The 24,068-nt window shown below is 33.4% G+C and overlaps 2 protein-coding genes across 4 annotated transcripts; both read left to right on the plus strand.

The window, feature by feature from the left end:
* The first annotated feature begins 470 nt into the window (after positions 1-470).
* Positions 471-10,556, plus strand: LOC150036593 (uncharacterized). The gene is made up of 12 exons (XM_090313180.1): positions 471-508; positions 1,010-2,900; positions 4,341-4,514; positions 4,708-4,783; positions 6,551-6,641; positions 6,741-6,864; positions 7,733-7,829; positions 8,568-8,692; positions 8,866-9,162; positions 9,435-9,539; positions 9,649-10,059; positions 10,146-10,556. The coding sequence occupies exons 1-12, from the start codon at positions 471-473 to the stop codon at positions 10,554-10,556; spliced, it is 3,840 nt and encodes a 1,279-aa protein (XP_090169306.1).
* Positions 10,557-21,059: 10,503 nt separating this feature from the next.
* On the plus strand, positions 21,060-23,768 carry LOC120075293 (UPF0481 protein At3g47200-like). 3 transcript variants are annotated; one of them, XM_039028523.2, is made up of 2 exons: positions 21,060-21,216; positions 21,943-23,768. In XM_039028523.2, exon 2 carries the CDS (start codon positions 21,994-21,996, stop codon positions 23,530-23,532), a length of 1,539 nt encoding a protein of 512 aa, XP_038884451.1. In that variant the 5' UTR covers positions 21,060-21,216; positions 21,943-21,993; the 3' UTR covers positions 23,533-23,768. The 3 variants fall into 3 exon arrangements, with proteins under 3 accessions (XP_038884451.1, XP_038884452.1, XP_038884453.1); XM_039028524.2 differs by having other exon boundaries at positions 21,081-21,216; positions 21,910-23,768; XM_039028525.2 differs by having other exon boundaries at positions 21,093-21,216; positions 21,929-23,768.
* The last annotated feature ends 300 nt before the right edge of the window (positions 23,769-24,068 follow it).

Raw genomic sequence — 24,068 nt, forward strand, 5'->3', positions numbered from 1 at the left:
AAGGTATGAAAATAATCACTCTTAACATATAAAGTTGTCGAGTTATATCAATTTTAACTGAGCACTTTTAATTCCATCAAATTACACATCAAATTTAAATGCATATTGAAATTTTAAACACAAAATAAGTTTTTTCTTCAAAGATCATTAAGAAATTCTCTCACATGCTCGATGAATTATAAAATATATGTACGATATATAATTTTAGAGAAATTATATTGAAGTTAAATTTTGGACAAATTGCAAAAATTATTCCTAAAATATGGTAATATTTACAATTTGACTCTCAAACTTTTGAATTTTAAAAATAACTCCATAGACTTGTATGTCGATAAAAATAGAGCACAAACCCATGATGATTTAAAACACGTGAAAAAGAGAGATAATAAGAGTCGCCAATATGCAATTGGCTGGAATAATAAGAAGAAAACTTTAACGGAGTCCACCGGATTTTCAATTATAAGAAAACTATGACGGAGTCCACCGATTCACTGGAAGATAGCTACCGGTATGATACAATGGGCTTCTGTCATAGAGCACCAAGGGCCTAATTGTTGACTTGGAAATCGATGAGTCAGTAGACGAAATTTTAAGGAATGTTTGGGACATAGAATTGAGATATGATATTTGAAACATATATGTAGGTGAAGTTCACATGTTTGTGTTTGGAGTGCAAAATTATTTGGTTTGAATTCATATGTATGTTTTTTAGATGGGGTATCTAATGCAATCTTTTTAACTCTAAATCTTGTTTTGAATTTTTTTCATTCAATAATTTTATCCATCTTTGTGTTTATTAGTTGTAATTTTGGATTAGTTAAGCCTCTGTTATATTTTCTGTTGTATAGATTTACTTCTGTTATATTTTCTGTTGTATAGATTTTGTTAGTTTTGATTTTTCAGTTATATTATTGGTGTATAAATACTTGTGGTGAGGAAATGATAAAATATGGGAAAATGACTTTTCTTTTCCTTTACTGATATATTTAATTTTTCCTTATTAATATAGTATCAGAAGTTTTTTTAAAAACTTTCTCTTTGTCTTCTTCCCTCGCGCACCAAACAGCCATGAATCCTACCCCTCCTTCATCCGATCTTCTGCCACCTTCAGACAGTTTTTGGACAATATTCCGGCAAACATTCCGACGCCTTCTATCCCGTCAATTGATTTTACCAGTTCCAACCAAGAATATTTTTCCATTTCTCATAATAACCTTTACATCCTTCATCATAGCGATACCTCCAACCTTGTTCTTGTCATCGAGCCTCTCACTGACACTAATTATGTTACATGGAGTCGCTCGATGATTCTTGCCTTGTCGATTCGCAATAAATTAAGCTTAATTGATGGCTCTCTCGTTCAGTCCACAGGTGATCTCCTTCCTCTTTGGATTCAGAATAATAATGTTGTGATTGCCTGGATCTTAAACTCTGTTTCAAAGCAAATTTCATCCAGCATTCTTTTCACCAATTCTGCTAGGGAGATTTGGCTTGATCTTCAAGATAGGTTTCAGAAAAAGAATGGTCCTCGTATTTTTCAATTAAAACATGAGTTGTCTAATCTAAAACAAGAACAAGATTCAGTAACTATGTATTTTTCCAAAATTAAAAGCTTGTGGGATGAATATATTTCTTATCGACCGGGTTGCACATGTGGTAAATGTACTTGTGGTGGTGTTCGATCGACTGACGACTTCATCCAATTTGAATATTTGCTGTGTTTTCTGATGGGTTTGAATGATGAATATAACCATGCTCGTTCCCATATACTTCTTATGGACCCTCCCCCACCAACCAATAAGGCTTACTCCTTAATTATTCAACAAGAACAACATATTTCTGCCTCTGCTCAACCATCTCCTATTGTCACTTTAGCAGTCCTCAAGCCTGAAAATAATTCCCAGTCCCAACTTAACCACAATCCCAATAATTCATCCAAGCAAAACAAGGGATTTGTCTACACATATTGTCACATTTCTTGCCACAACATTGACAAATGCTACAAGTTGCACGGTTATCCGCCCGATTACAAGCCAAGAAATAGAACAACTAATCAAGTTCATAAGGTTCCAAATGCTGCCCCCTCTACTTCAAGCTCGACTGTTGATACTACTCCCACAGCACCTACATCCTCTGTTAACCTCAACAATGATACTCTTACTCAGTGTCATAATATACTTACTATGCTTCAGTCCAAACTTGTTGCTGTCAAGGTTGACAATGATGCTATTAATCATGTAGCAGGTACTTATTCTTCCAATATTCCTTTTGGGGGCTGGATTGTTGACTCTGGTGCTTCTACACATATATGTTTTCAAAAACATATGTTTGCTGATTTGAGGCCTTTTGCTAGTTCTGTCCTTTTGCCTAACAAAACACACATACTGGTTTATTATGCTGGCTCACTTGTCCTTTTTGGGTCTATAACTCTTCATCATGTGTTATTTGTACTTGAATTTCAATACAATTTGTTATCTATCAATGCTCTCATGTCTGATAACTCTTTGTCTGTTCAATTTTCTAATGGATATTGTGATATTCACGCCAAATCCACTTTAAAGACGATTAGCAGGGGTAAACTACATGATGGTTTGTATCTCTTGGAGAATCCATATGAAGGTGCTGATTTTGTGCATGCTTCGTCTACTATCAATGCTGTTTCACAATCTTCGACTGAGTTGTGGCATTCCAGGCTTGGCCACCCTTCTCTATCTCGTTTATCTGCTTTAAAGACCATTTTTTCACTACCATCTTCATTACATCATTCACATCCTTGTGAAATCTGTCCGTTGGCAAAACAGAAGAGATTAGCTTTCCAATCACATAATCATCGAGCATCCACTCTTTTTGACACTATACATGCTGATGTTTGGGACCCCTTTCTACATGTTTATATGCTGGTTATAGATATTTTCTTACTTTGGTTGATGATCATAGTAGATACACTTGGGTGTTTTTTATGAAAAAGAAATCTGATGTTCTTTCTATCATTCCACATTTTTTTGCGTATGTAGAACTCAATACTTCTTCTTCTATCTCACAGCCTGACATCTCTCAGTCCCATCCATCTATTTCTAATTTTGAAATTGAAAATCCCATCGCATTTCTAAGCACCCTTCTTACCTACAAGACTACCATTGTAGCTTCATTCACTCAACCCCCTTGCCTTCTTCCTCCTCTCGTTATCCCATATCTGCGGCCTTATCATATACAAACATCTCCCCAAATTTTTGAGCTTTTTCCTTGGCTATATCCTCTCATTATGAACCCCAATTTTACCACCAGGCCGTCCCTTTTGATCATTAGAAGAAGGCTATGAGAATTGAGATTCAGGCCATGGAAGACAACGATACTTGGGATGTTGTGGTGCTGCCTCCAAGAAAACATACAATCGGCTGCAAATGGGTCTATAAGATTAAGCACAAAGTCGATGGGACAGTAGAATGATACAAAGCAAGGATCGTTGCCAAGGGCTATACTCAACAAAAGAGATTGGATTTCATTGAGACTTTTTCTCCTGTTGCCAAGCGGTTACTGTTCGCGTTCTTCTTACTTTGGTTGTCTCTCATAATTGGAATCTCATACAACTAGATGTTAATAATGCATTCCTCCATGTTGATTTATTTGAGGAAGTATATATGGATCTCCCTCTTGGTTACAAGCCTCCAGGTTCTTCTCATTCAAACGGTAAGCTTGTCTGCAAACTGAAAAAGTCCATCTATGGTTTGAAACAAGCCTCGCGATAGTGGTTTGCCAAGTTTTCTGATGTTTTAATTGAGCTAGGCTTCACTCAATCGAAAGCTGACTATTCTCTGTTTGTTCGAGGTCAAGGTAACTCCTTTATTGCTCTCCTTAATTATGTTGATGATATAGTCATCACAGGAGCAAATTTATAATAGCTCAATCAGCTCAAGTTATTGTTGCGTAGTCGTTTTAAGCTCAAAGATCTTGGTAATCTCAAATATTTCTTAGGCCTCGAGCTAGCACGATCCTATACAGGTATCTCTATTTCTCAGAGGCACTATACTCTTCAATTGTTGGAAGAGGCGGGCTTGTTAAGTGCTAAACCTGTTTCTATTCTTATGGATCCTAATATAAAGTTGAAGAAGTTGGATGCTAATTTGTTGAAAGAACCCTCTTCTTATCGTCGATTGATTGGGAAACTTCTCTACCTCACCATCACACGACCAGATATAGTTTTTGCAGTTAACATACTAAGTCAGTTTGTAGCTTCTCCATGTAAAACACACCTTGTAGCTGCTCATCATCTATTAAGATACTTGAAGTCATCACTGGGACAAGGTATCTTGATATCTCCAACAAAGACTCTTTGATTGTAGGCTTTTTCGGATTCTGACTGGGCATCTTGTCCTGATACAAGAAAATCCACTTTTGGTTTCTGTATTTTCTTGGGAGACACTCTTGTTTCATGGAAATCCAAGAAGCAAAGTGTTGTATCTCGTTCTTCCACTGAAGCAGAATATCGAGCACTTGCCTCCACGACCTGTGAAATTGTTTGGTTGACTTCTTTGCTCAAAGCTTTGTGTTTCCTAATTGTGCAACCATCTATCATCTTTTGTGATAATCAAGAAACTATATATCTTGCTACTAATCAGCTTTTCATGAGAGAACTAAGCATATAAAGCTTGATTGTCATTTTGTCAGAGACAAAGTTGCTAAGGTTCTCTTAAACTTTTGCCTGTTCAGTCTAAGGAACAGCTCGTTGATATTTTTACAAAGGCTCTACCTGCTCCTGTTTACTTTTTCATTTTATGCAAGTTGGGTATAATCAATTTATATGGTCCAACTTTAGGGGGAGGGGGGAGGGAGGGCGAGGAGGGATATTAGTTGTATTAGTTGTAATTTTGGATTAGTTAAGCTTCTGTTATATTTTCTGTTGTATATATTTGCTTCTGTTATATTTTTTATTGTATATATTTGCTTCTGTTATATTTTCTGTTGTATAGATTTTGTTAGTTTTGATTTTTCAATTACATTATTGGAGTATAAATACTGGGGGTGAGGAAATGATAAAATATGAGAAAATGACTTTCCTTTCCTTGATATATTCAGTTTTTCCTTATTAATAGTGTTGAATAAAATATGGATTGCAACTTTTATTCTTTTAATTTTTAAAGTTTTTCTTTCTTTATTTCAATATATATATATATATATATATATTGGTAATGGACAACAATTAACTCATTATAATTTTTTTTGTAGAAATATAGTTAAATAAAATGGGAACTCATTAACTCATTAATAGATGTTTAAATTTTCAATTTATTTTGTTTAATCTCAAAATCAAGTCACTTTTTTTATTATTTTTTTAATTTATTTTTGGACTAAATGTCTTATAATATGATTTACAATTATAATAGTAGCTCAAGTCAATTATGAGATTCTTGATATTTGTAATGTGAAACATCAAAGAGTAGCGGTGAAAGTTGACATCAAAATGTAAACGATGTGAACAAGTATCAAATCATTGACAGGAAACGACAATTATAAAAAGCCGACCACTCTTCATAATTCTAGTGGCTGCAAATTGTTGAAAGTAGGGTTTTCTCCCTAGGGTATTATTGTAATTGTCTCCTACCCTAGAGCTCTATACTGTCTATTTATTCACCCTGTTCTCTTGTATTCAGTGTATCAATTAAAAATAATAAGAAAAAGGTCTGTAACGTAGTTTTTCTCCCTGTTCTAGGGTTTTCACGTAAACTGTGTGTTGCTCTCTTTCTTTTCTTTCTTTCCTTATTTTTATCATGGTATCAAAGCATGACGACGAAACCCTAGTCGTCATTGACGAGAACCAACCACAGACATCTTCTACAGATGAAGCTCCAATCATGGACATGAAAGCCGTTATCCAAGAAGCTATAAAAGAATACCTCCAAATTGCCCTACCACAACTTCTTCCAGCACCATAACCACCGTCTAGCCACCACAGGGGGTGCCATCAACGTCGATCGGGGGTCCCTTCGAAGGACAGAATCGTGAGATCGGGACACAAAGACCCTCGTTTGCGCTAACCATGCCGCATGAATCACCAGCCATTCCCTTTTTTACCTAGCCGCGATCGCTTCGGGAGCTGACCCGAGGAGAACCAACCCAGCCGATCAAATCTATCTCTATCCAACCGCGTTTCTCCCAGGCGTAGATCTGAGCTGCCGACTCGACGCCACAATAGTCTTTCCAAGTACCGCAGCCTCCGATCCGTTTCTCTCCGGCCGATGCCCCAATTCCAACATACCTAGTTGGTTTTGCTCTTAAACAACCGTCAGACGACCCGATTCCAGCATACCCAGTTGGTTTTGCTCCCAACCAGTCGTCGGTCGAAGGCTCTTTTCCAGCTGCACCGAATCATGGTGGTTCGGCCTAGTACCTCGATGATGTTCGACGCAGATTGGCCTATCTTCAAATGTAGATTTCAGATTTGGAAACAGCCCTGACCCAAATCCTCAATCAGTCACCACAGAGAATCCGATAAATTCATTCTCTATTTTGTCCAATACAACTTACTTAACTGGCTCAATGGGAAATACTGTAGGATTTCTGGTAGGAGAAAAACTGAATGGGGAGAATTATTTTTCCTGGTCCCAGTCGATCAGAATGGCTCTAGAAGAAAGGCACATATTCGGGTATCTGATAGGAGAAATTTTGAAATCTATCCTAAGCAATCCTCAAGAAAGAATCTGAAAACAGGAGGATTGTCTATTACGGTTTGTCCTCATCAATAGTATGGAGCCACAGATTGGCCAACCCTTACTGTATGCAGCAACTGTTAGAGATATTTGGGAGGCAGCCAGGGATCTGCACTCGAAGCGACAGAATGCATCTCAGTTGTACACGTTACACAAACAGGTCCATGAGTGCAAACAAGGGACCATGGATGTTACTTCCTACTTTAATAAATTATTAGTGTATTGACAAGAGATGGACCTTTGCCGAGAGATTGTTTGGAACTGCGCACAAGATAGGGCCTAGTACTTGAAACTTGAAGAGGCAGATCGAGTGTATGTGTTTTTGGCTGGATTGAACCCAAAATTTGATAATGTTCGGAGTCACATATTGGGTCAACGACCTACTCCTTCTCTTAGAGAAGTTTGTTCAGAGGTTCGACTGGAAGAGGATCGATCACATGCTATGAACAATCCTGTGGTTGTTTCCACTGATGCATCAGCCTTTGTTACAAAGGCGTCCAGTTCCGACAGTGATAAGAAGCCCACGCCTGTTTGTGAGCATTGTAAGAAGCCATGGCATACGAAGGATCAATGTTAGAATTAGGCCCCCAAATAGTAGGAGACGACAGTCACATGACAAATTAAACTCTGGGTGTGCACTCGTAAGTGACTCAGTTAATGAGTGCTGTCGGAGGAGTGCCATCGGGGTAAGTGCCATTGCACAATCAGGTACATTTCCATCTTTTGGCATTATTAGCATTAATGGCAAGAAACCCTAGATTGTAAATTCAAGGGCCACAGATCATCTCACCAGGTCTTCAGAATTATTTGTTTCATACTGTCCGAGTGTAGGAAATGAACATATTAGAATTACAGACGGGTCTTTTGCCCCGGTTGCAGGGAAAGGAAATATCTCTCCTTTTAATGGTTTAATACTACGTGATACACTTCATGTGCCTAAAATCTCATATAATCTTTTATCGATTAGTAAAACTACAAGAGATCTGAACTGTAAGGCCATTTTCTCACCAGATTCTATGGTGTTTTAGGATCAAAAGTCGGGGATGACGATTGGCACTGTCCGACACGATAGGGGGCTCTACTTCCTTTCTGACGATGCTTCTTCTATGGATGATCATAGAACTGGTTTTATGTCTTAAAATTTTTCTACTTACGAAAATGACTTTATATTATGGCATTATCGTTTAGAACATTCAAACTTTCAGTATATGAAATATTTGTTTCGCATTTATTCCACAATATTAATATAGCGTCTCTAAATTGTGAAGTATGTATTTGTGCCAAACAAAGTCGTATTACTTTTCGTTCTTAACCTTATAAACTGTCCAGTCCTTTCTCCTTCATTCATAGTGATGTCTGGGGACCCTCACCTACTACTACCTCCACTGGTAAACGTTGGTTCATCATCTTCATAGACGACCACACACGCCTCACTTGGGTGTTCTTACTTGCTGATAAATCTGAGGTGTCTTCCACCTTTCAACAATTTTATACCATGGTTGAAATCCAGTTCCATGCAAAGATTGGAATTTTGAGGAGTGATAATGGACGAGAGTTTTTTAACACCTCTTTCCATGACTTTCTTGTGTCTAAGGGAATTGTCCACCAGAGATCGTGTGCTTATACTCCCCAACAAAATGGAGTAGCCGAGCATAAAAATCGTCATCTAGTGGAAGTTGCCCAGTTCTTAATGTTGTCTGCCACTCTTCTGTCCTACTTGTAGGAAGATACCATTCTTACATCGGCTCACCTCATTAATCGCATGCCCTCTCATGTACTTGACTTTCATAATCTCTTGGACCTCTTCAAAGAATCCTTTCCGACTACTCGCCTGATTTCTGATATACCCCTCCGTGTCTTCAGCTGTGTTGTGTTTGTCCACTCCTGTGGCCCAAATCGCACCAAATTCAACCCTCGTGCTCAGAAATGTGTTTTTGTTGGGTACCCTCTACACCAACGTGGGTATAAATGCTATCATCTGTCCTCTCGTAAGTATTTTAATTGAAGATCAACCCTTCTTCTCTGTTAGTCATCTTTAGGGGGAGAGCTTGAGTGAAGAGCCTAATTGGTCCTCCTATGATATCCCTTTAGAGGAATCCGCCCCGATTCCGTCTCCTAGTTCTTAAAAAGCCTGTCATGTCCTGTCCTCCCTACCAACCAGATTCCTTGGATAACCTACTATAGGAAGAATCTTAGAAAGGAAGAGACGCCACCTGTTGAACAGTCGGCTCAGGTCCATGAATCAGACCCTACATCTGGTCTAGGTACGTGTATTCCTGAAACTAATAATGTTGATATATGTATGGAGACTGACAATTGCAAGGAAGATAAGGATGAAGGAGGTGGCAATACTGAAAATGTGACAGATGAGGAAACAGTTAAGAATGATAGCAGTAAAGGGATAGGTCCAGTTTGTGATAAGGAAGTGGAAGATACTACTGAAATCCTTGATATACAGGTGACTGATCATGCTGAGAAACCTAGAGAGTTAAAAAATCATGATGCCTCTCTCGATCTTCTAATAGCATTGAGGAAATGTACTCGTTCATGTGCAAAGTACTTTATGCACAGCTACATGACATATAGCAATATGTCTCCCAAATTTAAAGTCTCACTACCAGCTTGGACACTATCATGGTCCCAAGCAGTATTCGTGAAGCAATGGAGAGCTCTGAATGGAAAACGACTGTTATGGAAGAAATGAGGGCTCTTGAGAAAAATGGTACATAGGAACAGGTGCCTTTACCTGAAGGGCACAAGACAGTTGGATGCAAATGGGCATTCACTGTAAAATACAAATCAGATGGGACGATTGACCGATATAAGGCTAGAATGGTTGTTAAAGGTTTCACCCAGACCTACGGAGTTGATTACTCTAAAACATTCTCTCCCTTGGCCAAATTCAACACTATTTGGGTTTTGTTGTCGATTGCTGTAAACAAAGATTGCCCATCACCAGTTAGATGTTAAAAATGCATTCCTGAATGGAGAACTTGAAGAGGAAGTCTATATGAGCCATCCTCCTGGATTCGAGAGTCAGTTCAAGTACAGGGTTTGTAGACTGAGAAAGTCATTATATGGATTGAAACAGTCTCCAAGGGCTTGGTTTGATAGATTCACCACATTTGTTAAAGCACAGGGATACAAACAAGGGCACTCAGATCATGCACTGTTTAAGAAACGATCCAACTCCGGGAAGATTGTCGTCCTTATAGTGTATGTTGATGATATTGTTCTGTCTGGCGATGATGAGGGTGAAATTACAAGGCTCAAAACAAGAATGGCCAGAGAATTTGAGATTAAAGACCTTGGTAAGCTGAGATACTTGGAATGGAAGTGGCTCGATCAAGAGAAGGTATTTCAGTCACAAAGGAAATATACACTGGACTTGCTCAAAGAAACATGCATGATTGGGTGTAAACCGCTGACACACCCGTGGAGTATAATGCAAAACTTGGTGTTATAAACAACAAAGTTCCTGTTAGCATGGAAAGATACCAGAAGTTGGTTGGAAAGTTGATCTACCTGTCCCATACAAGACCAGATATTTCATATGCAGTAAGCGTGGTAAGCCAATTTATGCAAGCTCCCTATGAGGAGCATATGACTGCGGTTGAGCATATTCTTCGGTACTTGAAGGGGACTCTTGGTAAGGGTCTGATGTTCAGGAAATCTGGAAAAAGGACTATTGATGCATATACCGATTCTGATTGGGCAGGCTCTGTCGTTGATAGAAAGTTGACCTCTGAGTATTGCACCTTTGTCGGGGTAATCTTGTCACCTGGCGAAGTAAGAAACAGGGAGTGGCGGCTAGGAGTAGTGCTGAAGCTGAGTACAGGGCAATTAGCTTAGGGATATATGAAGAAATCTGATTGAATAAGGTGCTGTTTGATCTTTACTAAGACAGTGAGATTCCAATGAAGTTGTTTTGTGATAATAAAGCAGTAATAAGCATCGCAAACAACCCAATCTAGCATGACAGAACCAAACATGTAGAGATCGACAGACACTTCATTAAAGAAAGACTAGATAATGGGAGCATTTGCATCCCCTATATTCCCTCAAGTCAACAAGTGGCAGATGTTCTCACCAAGGGGTTACTTAGACCAAATTTTGACCACTGTATTAGCAAGTTGGGTCTTATTGATATTTATGCACCAACTTGAGGGAGAGTGTTGAAAGTAGGGTTTTTTCTCTAGGGGTATTATTGTAATTATCTCTTACCCTAGGGCTCTCTACTGTCTATTTATTCACTCTGTTCTCTTGTATTCAGTGTATCAATTAAAATTTATAAGAAAAAGGTCTGTATCGTGATTTTTCTCCCTGTTTTAGGATTTCCACGTAAACTGTGTGTTGGTCTCTTTCTTTTCTTTTTTTCTTTATTTTTCATCACAAATTAATTGGGTTACATAAGATTGAACAACTTCCAATACACTCTTCATTTTTCTTTAACACCATCTTCTTCCGTCAATATGTATGGAGCCAATTAAATTGCCTACTTTGAGTTGGATTTGAAAGCTCAACAATTCCCATGTATATTCATTATTTAGTTATTTTTTAAAAGTATATATCGCACCACTCTTTATTCAAGAAGATTTGAAGACATGAGTATTTTAGCTCAAGTGAAAAATAAAAAATGTTTGAGTGCAATCTGGGCTGTAATTCGCAGTTTTTTTCTTGAAACAATTGATTTGATTTTTCTTTTTAAAAATTTTTCTACTGAAATAGGGCTACATAGAGTTAAGTGTAGCTTAAGTTATATCCACGAAAAATAAGTGAGATTATTATGCATCAAGCAAAGGATGTTGACATATCCTGGCAGAAAAAATAGTTAGGTTGACGAACAACTTAGTGGTAATGTTGTGATATCTATACAAAAAATTCTAGACTAACTGCTATATTGTAAGTAAGAATTTGATAGCTGCAGATGAACAATACAATTAAGCTTCAAAGTTTTGTTAACTTTCTACGTCATATGAATAGGATGGGGTATTAGAGTTGCTTGGGAAACCTGCTCAATCCTGGGTAGATAATGCTCGCAATTGCTACGTAGAACTCATAAACATGGAGGACGAATAGTTTTTATTAAAATTATGAACTCTCTGATGATGTCTTATTGATAAAACCAAAGCACTTGGTCGATTTCTTAACCTTCTACATTGTCCCTATGCCTCTTCTTAAGCTTCTATTTCTAATTTTAATATCGTTTTTCTATAATATTTTAAATTAAGCTAAAATCCATCTTGCAGTTTGAGTTGTTGAAATTAACAATGATTTTATATAGTTTATTTTGCGCATTTAACCGTTCACTTAATCTTATGAAAAGGAAGTTGTGTTTTTATTTATTTATTTATAATATATAGGATGCGATAGTGTAAAACTTCTATGTTAATTGAACTATGTTCATATTGTAAAAAAAAAAAGTTGTAAATTTAGATAAATTATTATTCTTGTTATTGTGTAACAAAAACATGTGAGAAAACAAAACATGTTCCTACATGAAAGAAACCAAGGCTGCAATTTGCAATGTGGAATCATAATATATAGATTAAAAATATCATATTCCGGTTCACGTACTTTAACGTTGGTTTACTTTTAATTTATATATATTTTTATACGTCTAAATTTAATATTTGTATTTTTAATAAACTTAAATTTAGTATATCAAAGTTATTATTTTTACGGGCTTCTGGCAAATTTAGTAAAATAAGTTAAAAAAATTAGGCCCATAACTCAATTTATTACTTTTACAAAAATGGCAAAAAAAAGCCCAACCCATGTGATACACTTGATACACTTCTGATATATACTTGATACATTTTTGATATACACTTGATACCCTTTATATACTTGATACACTATTAGTATACATCTGATACATTTGATACACTGTTGATACAATTGACATACTGTTAATACACGATTGAAAATGACTAGTTATTTAAGTGTTAAAAAAAAAATCATAAAAATGATTATTTAAAAAAAACTTTTTTCTCTAATTATTCCAAACACGTGCAAATGATCAAAATGAATATATTCAACCGAGTGTTAGTGAGCTTTAAGTTGAATCTCTCCGACCTATTGTGCATTTGTACTTACAAATAAAAGAAACAAGATCATTTAAATCAAGCAACTGCTGCATTTGCTCAATTTCAATTATAACATTTATTTTGCTTGTAGCTGTAAAGTTGACAATAAAATTGAACGTCGCCCTCTGCAGACTTGACTTCGTTCTTCCCCAATTCGTAACTTTGATTCAATTTTTTTTATTGTATTTGGAGTTCTACTTCCTGGAATTGATAGAAAGTGAGGTGAAAGAAATTGAGTGCAGGTAGTTCGTCCAGAGATCGATAAACAACAGGGTGACTGACATACTTCTTCAAATTGCTCTCATCCTCATTGTTGTCCAAAATGACAAGATCTTCACAATCACTAAGGACTTAGATATAACGGTCGATAACAATTCAAGAGTCAGGGGAGATAGAATGTTGAAGCTTGAAAATCCCCATCGTTTACCAAAAGGCTGCACGATCGTGTAGACGATGCACCAAGAACTAAATGATAGTTCAATTAAGTAAACGATTGGAGAAAGCGTTAGACGATCGTATAGACAATAGTTGACTGAAGCTAGACGATCTTATAAACGACAGTTGGGGAGTTAAACGATCGTATAGGCGATTGAGTGTAGTGCTAAATGATCGTGTATATGATGCAATAAAAACTACACGATCATGTAAATGATACCTTAGCAAAATCTAAACGATCGTATGGATAAGAAGAAAAGAAACAGGAGTTTAAGTGGTTCGGCCAAAGGCATACGTCCACTGTGCAAACTGAGAGGTTCTCTTTTATTCTTCTTCAAAGTATTACAGAAGAATGCCTTGCTCTCTCGATTTCTTATTCAATCTTACATTAATCTCACATTCGATTTCCTTTATATATGTGCAGGCGATTCGGTCAACGATGAAGCTCTGATGGTTACAACACTTAATAGAAAGAATTCGACAATGGTTCAACTGCCAGCTGCGATGTTCTACTTCTTGATTTCGAGTCTTTCTGTAACACTCATAATGGTCATCATGTTCCTCGCTATGCACGACATTCCACAGAGATACTTTGCGAAGCTCCGATTGCATTTTCGATCTGATCTCGAATCCAAACATCACTTCGTTTAAGGCACTCAACTTCTCACTCGAGCAAGATCTGCTCGAGTGTCCATTTTAAAATTCAGATTTGTAAATTTTGCCATATTTGCAAAATAACAAACAATGGTACATGCTTGCCAAACAGTATTTTAAAATTGCTATTCATTAAAGATTTCCATTTTTTTAACAATATACGATGTGGACATGAGACTAATAGGTGCACCAAATCTCAACTAAGTTGTCACATCCTTAGCACCTTCATCATATCGTGATACTATAAACGATGCATTTGAACATTTAAAGATGTAAGAACTAAAATTGAACAAAATTTTAAAACATAGAGACCAAAATTATATTTTAACTTGATATATAGGTAGTGAATGTGCTTAACCACACACCATCTCTTCTATGGACCCTAGGTACTATCAAAGTTCATTCTTTTCTTTCATTATACTTCTTGAGAATTTCTTACAAAAGCTATAGTTGGCTAAAGGGTGGACTATTTTTTGGAAAGAATATATTAACCTACAATCAAACTCAACGTAACCCAAAACCTCAATGGCTCTTTTTAAAGTGTTTTACGTACAGATGACCCATTCACAAAGACCTTTATGATTGATGATCCATTCCTCCCACAAATGTATGAAATCTAACATTTTGCTAGAGTGTAAGATCACATTATTTTATAACTTATTGCATAGATGACATATTTATTGTAGCCCTAACATGATGACCATTTCTATTGAGATATTCATTTTTTTAAAAAAAAAATTGTGAGAAAAATGGGGAAAACAAAAATATACACTTTATACTATAATATGTTAGGGATGACAACGTAATGGACATCTCTATGCAATCTTCATTCTTCTCACCCAAAAACACAACAAACTATGAGAAAAATGGGATAAACACAACAGAAAAATGAAGTCGTTGTAGAGATGACCACTAATACACAAAAGGTTAAAATCACAATAAGGATGGTCATCGCGTTAGGACAATGATAGACATAATCATTCCTAATGTTATACGTTATAAAATGTGGTAGGTCAAATTTTATACGTTTGTGGAGGGGGAGGGATGAATCATTAATTATAAAGGCCCCTTGAATGAGTCATCTGTACAAAAAAATTGTTCTTAAATTAGTCATTGGAAAGAGGTCCACTCAATAATATATTACATTTTTAATATTACATTTTTATATATTTCATGATAGTGAAATTAGGGTATAAATTTCAATCAACTTATTTTATCCATACTTCTATTGACATTTTTGTAAAATGAAGAGCTCAATCCACAATGTCGAGGTTGATTAAACATAATGTGTCAACAAGAAAAGCAAATAGTTTTATTTTTTTTTTTAAAAAAAAAAAGAAAGAAAGAAAAAGCAAAAGAAAAAACAAAGAGAATAAAACTAAAAGTAATGAAATAGTATCATTCACGTGAATAATGAGAAAATCCTTACAAATAAAGCACAATAAATAAATTATGTGATTTTAGAGAGACGAAAACAAATAGCATTGAACAAAAGTAAAGAAAGGAGAATAAAGGAGTGAGTTAAAGTACAATGATGGAAATATTATTTGGTAGAAGCAAATAAGTAAGACTTAAAATTAATATATGTATATATATATTAGATGTTCCCTAGACTTCGTCTATATCTGTACTGTCCAAAGACTCTCCACTAAAATTTGGTAGAAGGAAATAAGCAAGTTTTAAAATTTTAAAAAGATGTGGATGAAAATGTATGAAAGTATCAGTAAAATATAAATATTGACGAGTATTTGTATAGAAATTATAAAAGTATTTAAATTAATAAATAAATATTTTATATTTTGTAAATAAAATAAAATAATACTTATTATTTATTTTATATTCCCATTTTTAATATTTCATAGATTTTCTCAAGGTTATAATGTAAATGTTGATTCATTAGATTTACTCTAGGTTTGTTTGAATCTATAAACTTAAATCATTTGTTATATATTCTCTTGATATTTAGGAAAGGTCATTGGGTATCTTCTTATGTCCATCCTACTATAAATAAGTGACTACACTTCACATAACATGTCAAAAAAAAAAAAAAAAAAAAAAATCTTATTGAAAATTCAAATAAGTGAAGTTTATCTTTATTGAGATTGGTGTCCTAAATCTCTTATATTCTCGTAATTTGTAAACTTGTATAAATAAATTGTTATTAATAAAATAAACGTTATTTTATATGTGCATTAACTCAATCCAATAAACTAAGATCAAAGGTTATTTTATGTAGCTTAAATATGTATGTGGTGACATACAAGTGAATCATGTTTAAGTAATAGCCTAAATGGTTTGTAGTAAATGAATAAGGTTGGGTGTCTTATCTTAGTGACATTATGAATACGACATACTTTGTAATTATTACAGTTCTTGTAAAGTGTTACAAATGATCTGATTGTAATTATTTATGTGGAGACATGTGATATGGAGGTATGCTATACAAAGAGTTTGTATAAGACCAGATCACAAAATGATTAGTCTCTCTTTATAATGCCATTACTTGAACATACTTAAATTTCACTAGGATGACCATAGGTGATTTGACCTTAATCCTAAGTGAGTTGTAAACTCCTGCCTATAAGGGCAGTCCTTTGATCTGCACGAGTGAGAGTTGCCAGATTCATCGACTCAGTATGCCTATTGAAGGAACTATTGAAGATCCTTAAGTAGAAACGAGATCGGACATAAATCCATGGATATTACATGAGTACTTGGACTTTATGTGGAGACATAAGAGTGGATCATGTTCGAGTATATAACAAAAATGGTCTATAGTATACGGATAAGGTTGGATACCTTATTCTGGGGACATTATCGGATATGGCATACTTTGTATTTAGTACAAACGATGTGATCCTGAATCCTTCATGTGGAGACATGTGAGTGGGGACATTTTATGCAATGAATTTGGGTAAGACCGGACCAAGAAACAAGTCACTCTTAATTACGCTGTTTACTATGACTATTTCAAAGCGATGACCTAGGTAACTTAACCTTAATGTCGAGCTAACTATGAATTCTTATTTATTCGGGATTATCCTTAGATTTGCATGGGTGAGGGTTGGCTCATCAGTGCTTGTTCAATAAGTCTCCCATTTCAAGGGTAAGACCGTGTAGATAGATAGGGACATAGGATGCAAGACGAAATTCATTCCTACCCGCTTTTAGGGATAGTAGAGAGGTTGTTCTCTTAAGTGCTGACTCCAAGTCTTGAACAAGAGCCAACCTTTTATTGGCTTGAGAGGGACTCGATTTAGTGATTGGATCACAAACCAATTGTTCATTAGAGGATCGGTGGGACTTAAGGAACAAGATGCAATCTCGTAGGTAAAAAGACTTTTGACCCACCCATTATTATGAACAACTTGTGAAAGGTTGACTTATTAAATATGGTTATATCAAGTGGACACAAATATATCAACAGTGAGGGGAGTACAACTACTGAGCTTTAGTGGATTGACTCAGTAGTTAATGAATATTGATTAATTCAGTTTAAAGAGTTTCAGATCATTAGAATCCATGATCTATAGGTACATTAGGTCCCCTTACTAGTTCACAAATGGATTAAACCTTAGAATAGCTAATGAGAGAATTTGAAATGTTCAAATTTTAATTGAGGGAATAAGATTCTTATATACGATATAATTACACATTTAATTGTCGAACAAACGGACTAAACTTTAGAATAGCTGATGAGAGAATTTGAAATGTTCAAATTTTAATTGAGGAAATCAGTAATTATATACGATATAATTACACATTTAATTGTCGAATTAAACGAAATTGGAGAATTGGATAATATTTAAATTCGTTTTAAATATTAATTACATGAATAAGGATCCGTGATTGTAAAATTGATATTTTAATAATTTAATATTGATATTAAATTATTTAATTAATTAAATGATTTATTTAATTAAATAAATTGTTTTTAAAATTAATTATTTGATATAATTTTATTTAAAATTGAAAATTGAAAATTTGAATTATGTGAAAATTCAAAATATATAAATCAATTTGTTTAGTTTGATTATGAAAATTAAATTAAATATTAAAAATTGATTTAATTTTATCATAAAATTGATTTTGAATCGATTTTGAAATTTTGAGTGTGTTTATCCCATATTTAACACTACAATTTCACTCAAATTCCACTTATTTTCTCAAGTAGGAGGTGTCAATCCATGAAACATTCTGAATGCATGAGAGAATTGAACAAAACCAACTCCAATTGCTGAGAAAGATAGACATGCAAAATCTGAAAAAGAGAGAGAAACGATTTCTCTTTAGTCCTTGGCATAAGCATTTACTTTCTCCTAATTTCTTTGACGATTCAGTTCATTTTAAATCACACAATTCCTAGATAATAGTAGGAAAGATCAAATGGTGGTTTACAAGGAAATGCAAAGAGATTCAAGCTGAATCTGTGGAATGAAGTAGTTCTACAAAGGTATATCTTCAAAACCCTATTTACTTATTACGTACAATTGTTTTTTTAAAATTTTTAAGAAAATCTTTTATATTAGATAGTATATAGACTTATTGTTTTTTTTTTCCTTTTTGACGCGATATCGATATTGTTATTTTGTCTTAAAAAAATATTTTAAACTAATTTGATGTTTTTTTACAAAAATCTCCTCCTTAATGTGGATGCCAAGAGAAAATAGGAGAAATTAAATATTAGAATCAAACATTAAAGATAACCAAATATTAGACCAATGTGAATGATAATTTTTTTGGGGTACACGTGAATGATTCTATTTTTTTTTTGTGAATTTTTAAATCAAATATTAGACATAAATTTAATTTACGTGAATTATAAACTATATTTTTAATAATTTTAACATAAAATTATGTTATGTAACTCTATGACCGGTCAATAAAAAGAGCAAAAGGGGATCGACTGTTTCTCTCGTATAACCTTTTTTAGATAGTATAGTTAGTGTGTCCCCTACATAAAATTCAGTTGAGCCGTAGGACTGATATATATACTTTTTGTACATATTTATACAATAAGAGAATAAAACTTTAATCTTTAATCATTTACCAAAAAAAAAAAAAAATTAGTTTAATTTATATTTGATGAAAATCACGATTAAAAATAATCTAAAAAAGTTTAAATCGTTATTATTATTTTATATTCCTAAACCATAGTAGGAATATATTTGAATTTTAAATAAAGCATAGTTTACCGAGATAATAATGTCTAATCAATGTTTCTATTAGTTCAGTGAGTTCTTTGGTTGAAAAATTATGATTATTAATGAATATAAATCCCAAAAAAATGCAAAAAAATGCATATATATATATATATATACAGATATACTAAAAATTGTAAATTTAGCAATTTGTTTTTTGAAATTTATAAATATAGCAAAAAAGTTGCTTTCTCTTTTATTATTCCCATTTTACCCTCTTTGTTATATCAACATCAATAATATATTTAATATACTTTAAGTTTGGTGTTTAGATTTGGTATATCAATAAGCTGATATACTCTATAAATAATATATTTTATATAAAATATATCCGTTGATTGATATATCAAATATAAAGTATATCAAATATACCAACTAATATATAAATGATGGTAAGATTGGAATAATAAAAATAAGAAAAATTATATTTAATTTCTTTTGCTATATTTTCTATTTTAGAAACCATTGTCAGAATTGCAAATATTCATGTATTTTTTTTTCTACCCAATACAATTTCTCTTTAAATTATTGTTTTTGTATAATCTAAAAAATTAAAAATATTTTCATTTTATATTTGATACAAAACCTTATTAAAAGAAAAAGTTGAAAACAAAAATTATATTAAAAACCTAAAGCAAAAATTTTAATAGTTATTATCATGAGAAATTCTTTCAAATGGTAAAACTACTGAAAATATTTACAAGATATAACAAAATTTTAGAACTATAAATGATAGACACTGATAGACACTGGTAGATTTCTATCACTGTCTATCAATATCACTGATAGACACTGATAGAAATCTAACAATGTCTATCAACATCTATCATTAAAAATTTTAAAATTTTGCTATATTTCGTAAATATTTTGGTTTATTTTTCTATATTTAAAAATAATCATATTATCATTTTATTTTAATGATTTTAAAAATGAATTTATATTTTAAGAAAAATAAATAGAAATGTCTAAATGATTTGTTTTATATAGAAAAACAATTTTTGATAAATAATTTTTAATATAAAATAATAATTTTTTTTTTAATCATAGATTTCTTAGTCGCTAATAAATACTTCATAAAAACAATAAAATCAAGAGACTGAAGACATTAAGAAGTTGCTATTTTATTTAATATGTTTTTCTCAATGCTTACAAACATAAGATGTAGAATATATATATACTGCTCGAAGAAGATAATTTCAGAAAGAAATAACTTGTAAAGAAAATATCACATCGTGATTTTTCCAATTGTGGATACCTAACTGTCTCACAATTATACTTAACTGAAAATATAAGTAAAATGATCAAAATCTTAAAAGAGTAGATATGACATATACCACTCAAAGAGGTGGGGCACCCATTTTTTATATTACTGTTAACAGAAACTAGGTTTTAAAGTCGAGGGGACCACGCTAAATCGGATGAACTTTCTCTTAATTAAATCAGGTTATTTGCAAGAAACTCACATTTTATTTTATTTTACGACAAATTGGGGTCAACTTTTGTTTATCAATTATCGTCTCTGGCTTCTTAAATTTATATTTATAGTGACAAATTAATTTCATAAACTTTAGACCGGCATGGCCCCTCTAGTGTAATTCTATGAGTCCATTGTGAGTTGAAAATTGGTCTCCCAGGTGGCTCATGCTTTATAATGTGGCTGTCCCACTCTATATAGAAGAATTTTTATGGATACTTTGAGATAAGGTGTGTTAACCAATTATTGTTGTGTGGAACACCACAAATTATTGTTCTCTTTTTCGCTAAATCTCTTGAACTCCTTTTTTGGATTTGGGATATGATAGGGATATTATGTTTGTGTCGACTTAGTTGAGATGTTTGGATATATCATCTAGTTCTTTTTTATTCATGATTAAAATGTACAAAAAAAAAAAAAAAAAAAAGTAGTATCATCGAAAATTAATGATATAATATAAAGTTTAGGATAAGATGAGTAAACCAAAAGCAAAGCACAAATATGTGGTCTTAGATTTAATGTTATATATCCAACCATGAATTGTAGTTTGGATTTATCAGAAAGCTTCCTCTCTTAACTCCATCTACTAATTCCCACATTTCTCATTCCCTCACTTCATCTGCCACTAACCATCCCATTCCATCAAATTTTAACACAAGGTACTTTTATTTTATTTTATTTTTAATTTCTTCCCTTAATTCATTTAACGTTCTTTTATATATGTATGTATTGATTAAATATTATTTAGTCCTTTTATATTTTTAGTTTTTTTTTATTATAGTTATTTTACTTTGAAAATGTTTATTTTAATTCATATACTTTCAATTTTTATTCATTTTAGTCTCACTAGTTTCTTCAAACATTCATTTTAATTAATTTATTTGTTAAAATTAAATATTTATTAGATGATAAATTTACTCACTAATTTAAACTTTTGAATCAAACGACAATTATAATGAATTTAATTGCGAACCACTATATATAAATTCTAGTGTGGCTGCAAAATAATTAATTGTATTACAAAAGCTTTGTCTTTTTTTCCCCTTACCCTCTCTTCATTTTTCTTTCCTTTCTTTCCTCATTTTCATTTACCGCCCACAAGCTACTTCTTCATTTATTTTTTCTTTTTTTCTTCAAGATCATATTTTTAAGGAAGCATGTGATCAAGCTAATTTATTTTGAAAACAAAAAATTCTATAAAAAATTTATTTTTGAAAAAATTGCACAAACCACTCATGAAGTATGGGCTTGGTTAGAATTACACCTCTAAACACTATTAATTTGATCAATCATCCCAATAACCCTGTGATTTGTTACAATTATACTCCTAATTTCTTAATTCGATCATTTAGCCCCTATAATTTGTTATAGGGTTATATATGCAGGATGTTTGTTGAAGGAGATATGGAAACGTGAGTGTGTTTCAGTTCCAATAAATGGGAGATAGTGACATTGAAATAATGAAAGAAGCAAACGACGAATCTTATGATGTGGTAGAAATAATTAGTGAAGTTGATCAAAAGCTTTGTGATAATGTTGTGATATGCATCGAAGAAAAGTTGGAACGACTGCCTCATGTTAATGCAAATTGCAAGAGTATCTATCAAGTTCCGAAAGGCCTACGTGAGATGAATGATAAAGCCTATACCCCTCAATTCATTTCCATCGGCCCTTTTCATTATGGTACTCGAACGAATTTGATAGCCAATGAACATTATAAGGTTCAAGGTTTTTTTAACTTTCTACGTCGTTTAAATAATAAGTACAAGATTCAATCATTGGAAGACAGCGGCCACGTTAAAATTACCACATCATTATTGAAGGTCCTAGTTGAAAAAGCCTGTTGTTCGGTGAAAGAAGCCCATAATTGCTATGCAGAACCAATAAACATGAAGGAAGAGGAGTTTTTTACAATGATGCTTGTGGATGCTTGTTTCATAGTAGAGTTTTTAATATTATGGGTTTGTGAAAATCTATTGCAACGACGTGGTAAATTCTTTCAAATTCAAGACAATGTAGATTTTTCATTCTACCATGGAATAGAGTTCGATATACTTATTGACTTGATTAAGTTAGAAAATCAAGTCCCTTTCATTCTTCTCCAAAATCTATTTGACCTGATTCCAAAATTAGATGATGACCCCATGATCTCCTCCTTGATACGTCTTACAGATATAGCGCTTAAGGGGTTTGGGTTGGTGAGCAGATATGAGATTGATGATTTGTATTATAAAGAACCAAAGCACTTGCTTGATTTCCTAAGTTTCTACTTCCTCCCTTTGCCCCCTGATGATATGCAGAACAAGCAAGATGAGATAAAAAATATTGAGAAGAAGAATAATGATTTTCGTAAGCTTCTTTCGTGTCTTTGGAATAAGAAGCCTGATCATGAGAAAAATAGTTATCAGCAATGGAGGTTGAGTCCTCCCTCCACAACTGAGCTCTGCGAGGCTGGTATCACCATCAAAGTAGCAGATAACGAAAATTTATGTTTGACAAACATAAGCTTCAAAAATGGGGTTTTGGAAATCCCACCTATAATTATTGAAAGTACCTTCGAAATTGTGGTACGAAACCTGATAGCATTTGATCATTACCCGGCAGGAAATCAGAAGCAGTATGTAATCCAATATGTGTTATTTTTGGACGATTTGATAAGCACGGAGGAAGACGTGCATTTACTTGTGAAGGCTGGAGTCATAATCAACACTTTTGGTGGCAGTGATAAAGAAATTTCAGATATGTTTAACAATTTCTCTAAATTTGCAATCTTCCCAGTTACTTCCCACTTTGATGATATGAGCCAAGCTTTACGTGTGCATTGTAATGGAAGGTGGAACAAGGCCAAAGCTTCCCTCAAACGTAACTATTTCAATACGCCATGGGCCGTTATCTCCTTCATTGCTGCAACTTTCCTCATTCTTCTCACCCTCCTTCAAACGATTTTCTCTGCTATCTCTGCATTTCCTAGCTAGCTACTCAAACCTCTCCCTACGTATTGTTAAACCAATGTAATTAGGATTCTATTTTAACCTTTTTTCCTCTCTGGTTTTTGCTATTTATTCTTATTTTATTATATTATTCTCCATTGTTATTAAGATTCTACCATGTGGTGTAGGGCTCCTATCCCTTACACTTTTATTTTACCTTAAATTCTATATTTGGTCCATTGTTGAATGACAAACAATATATATTCTTGTTAAAGTGTTCATATAATATTAAATTTACCTTCATCTATTAATTTAAATTTTTGGATCAATCCATGATATATATATTACATGATATTAGAGCAAAAGGTCCAAAAAATTCTATGTTCAAACCTCAATTTATTTAACTAACAACATGATTATGATTTTCTCCAAGTTTTCTCAGCTTTTTTTGCTATTCTTTACATATATGTTATACATATGTATGTTTGCTTCTTTTACCTGGATAAACATTAACTTAGTATTTACCAATGTTTTTCCTATATATATATTCTATCATACAGATCTTTGAACTTTTTTACTTT

This window comes from Benincasa hispida, chromosome 4, assembly GCF_027475165.1.
Source record: "Benincasa hispida cultivar pf3 chromosome 4, pf3_genome.v1.1, whole genome shotgun sequence".
In the NCBI taxonomy this organism is placed as follows: domain Eukaryota; kingdom Viridiplantae; phylum Streptophyta; class Magnoliopsida; order Cucurbitales; family Cucurbitaceae; genus Benincasa; species Benincasa hispida.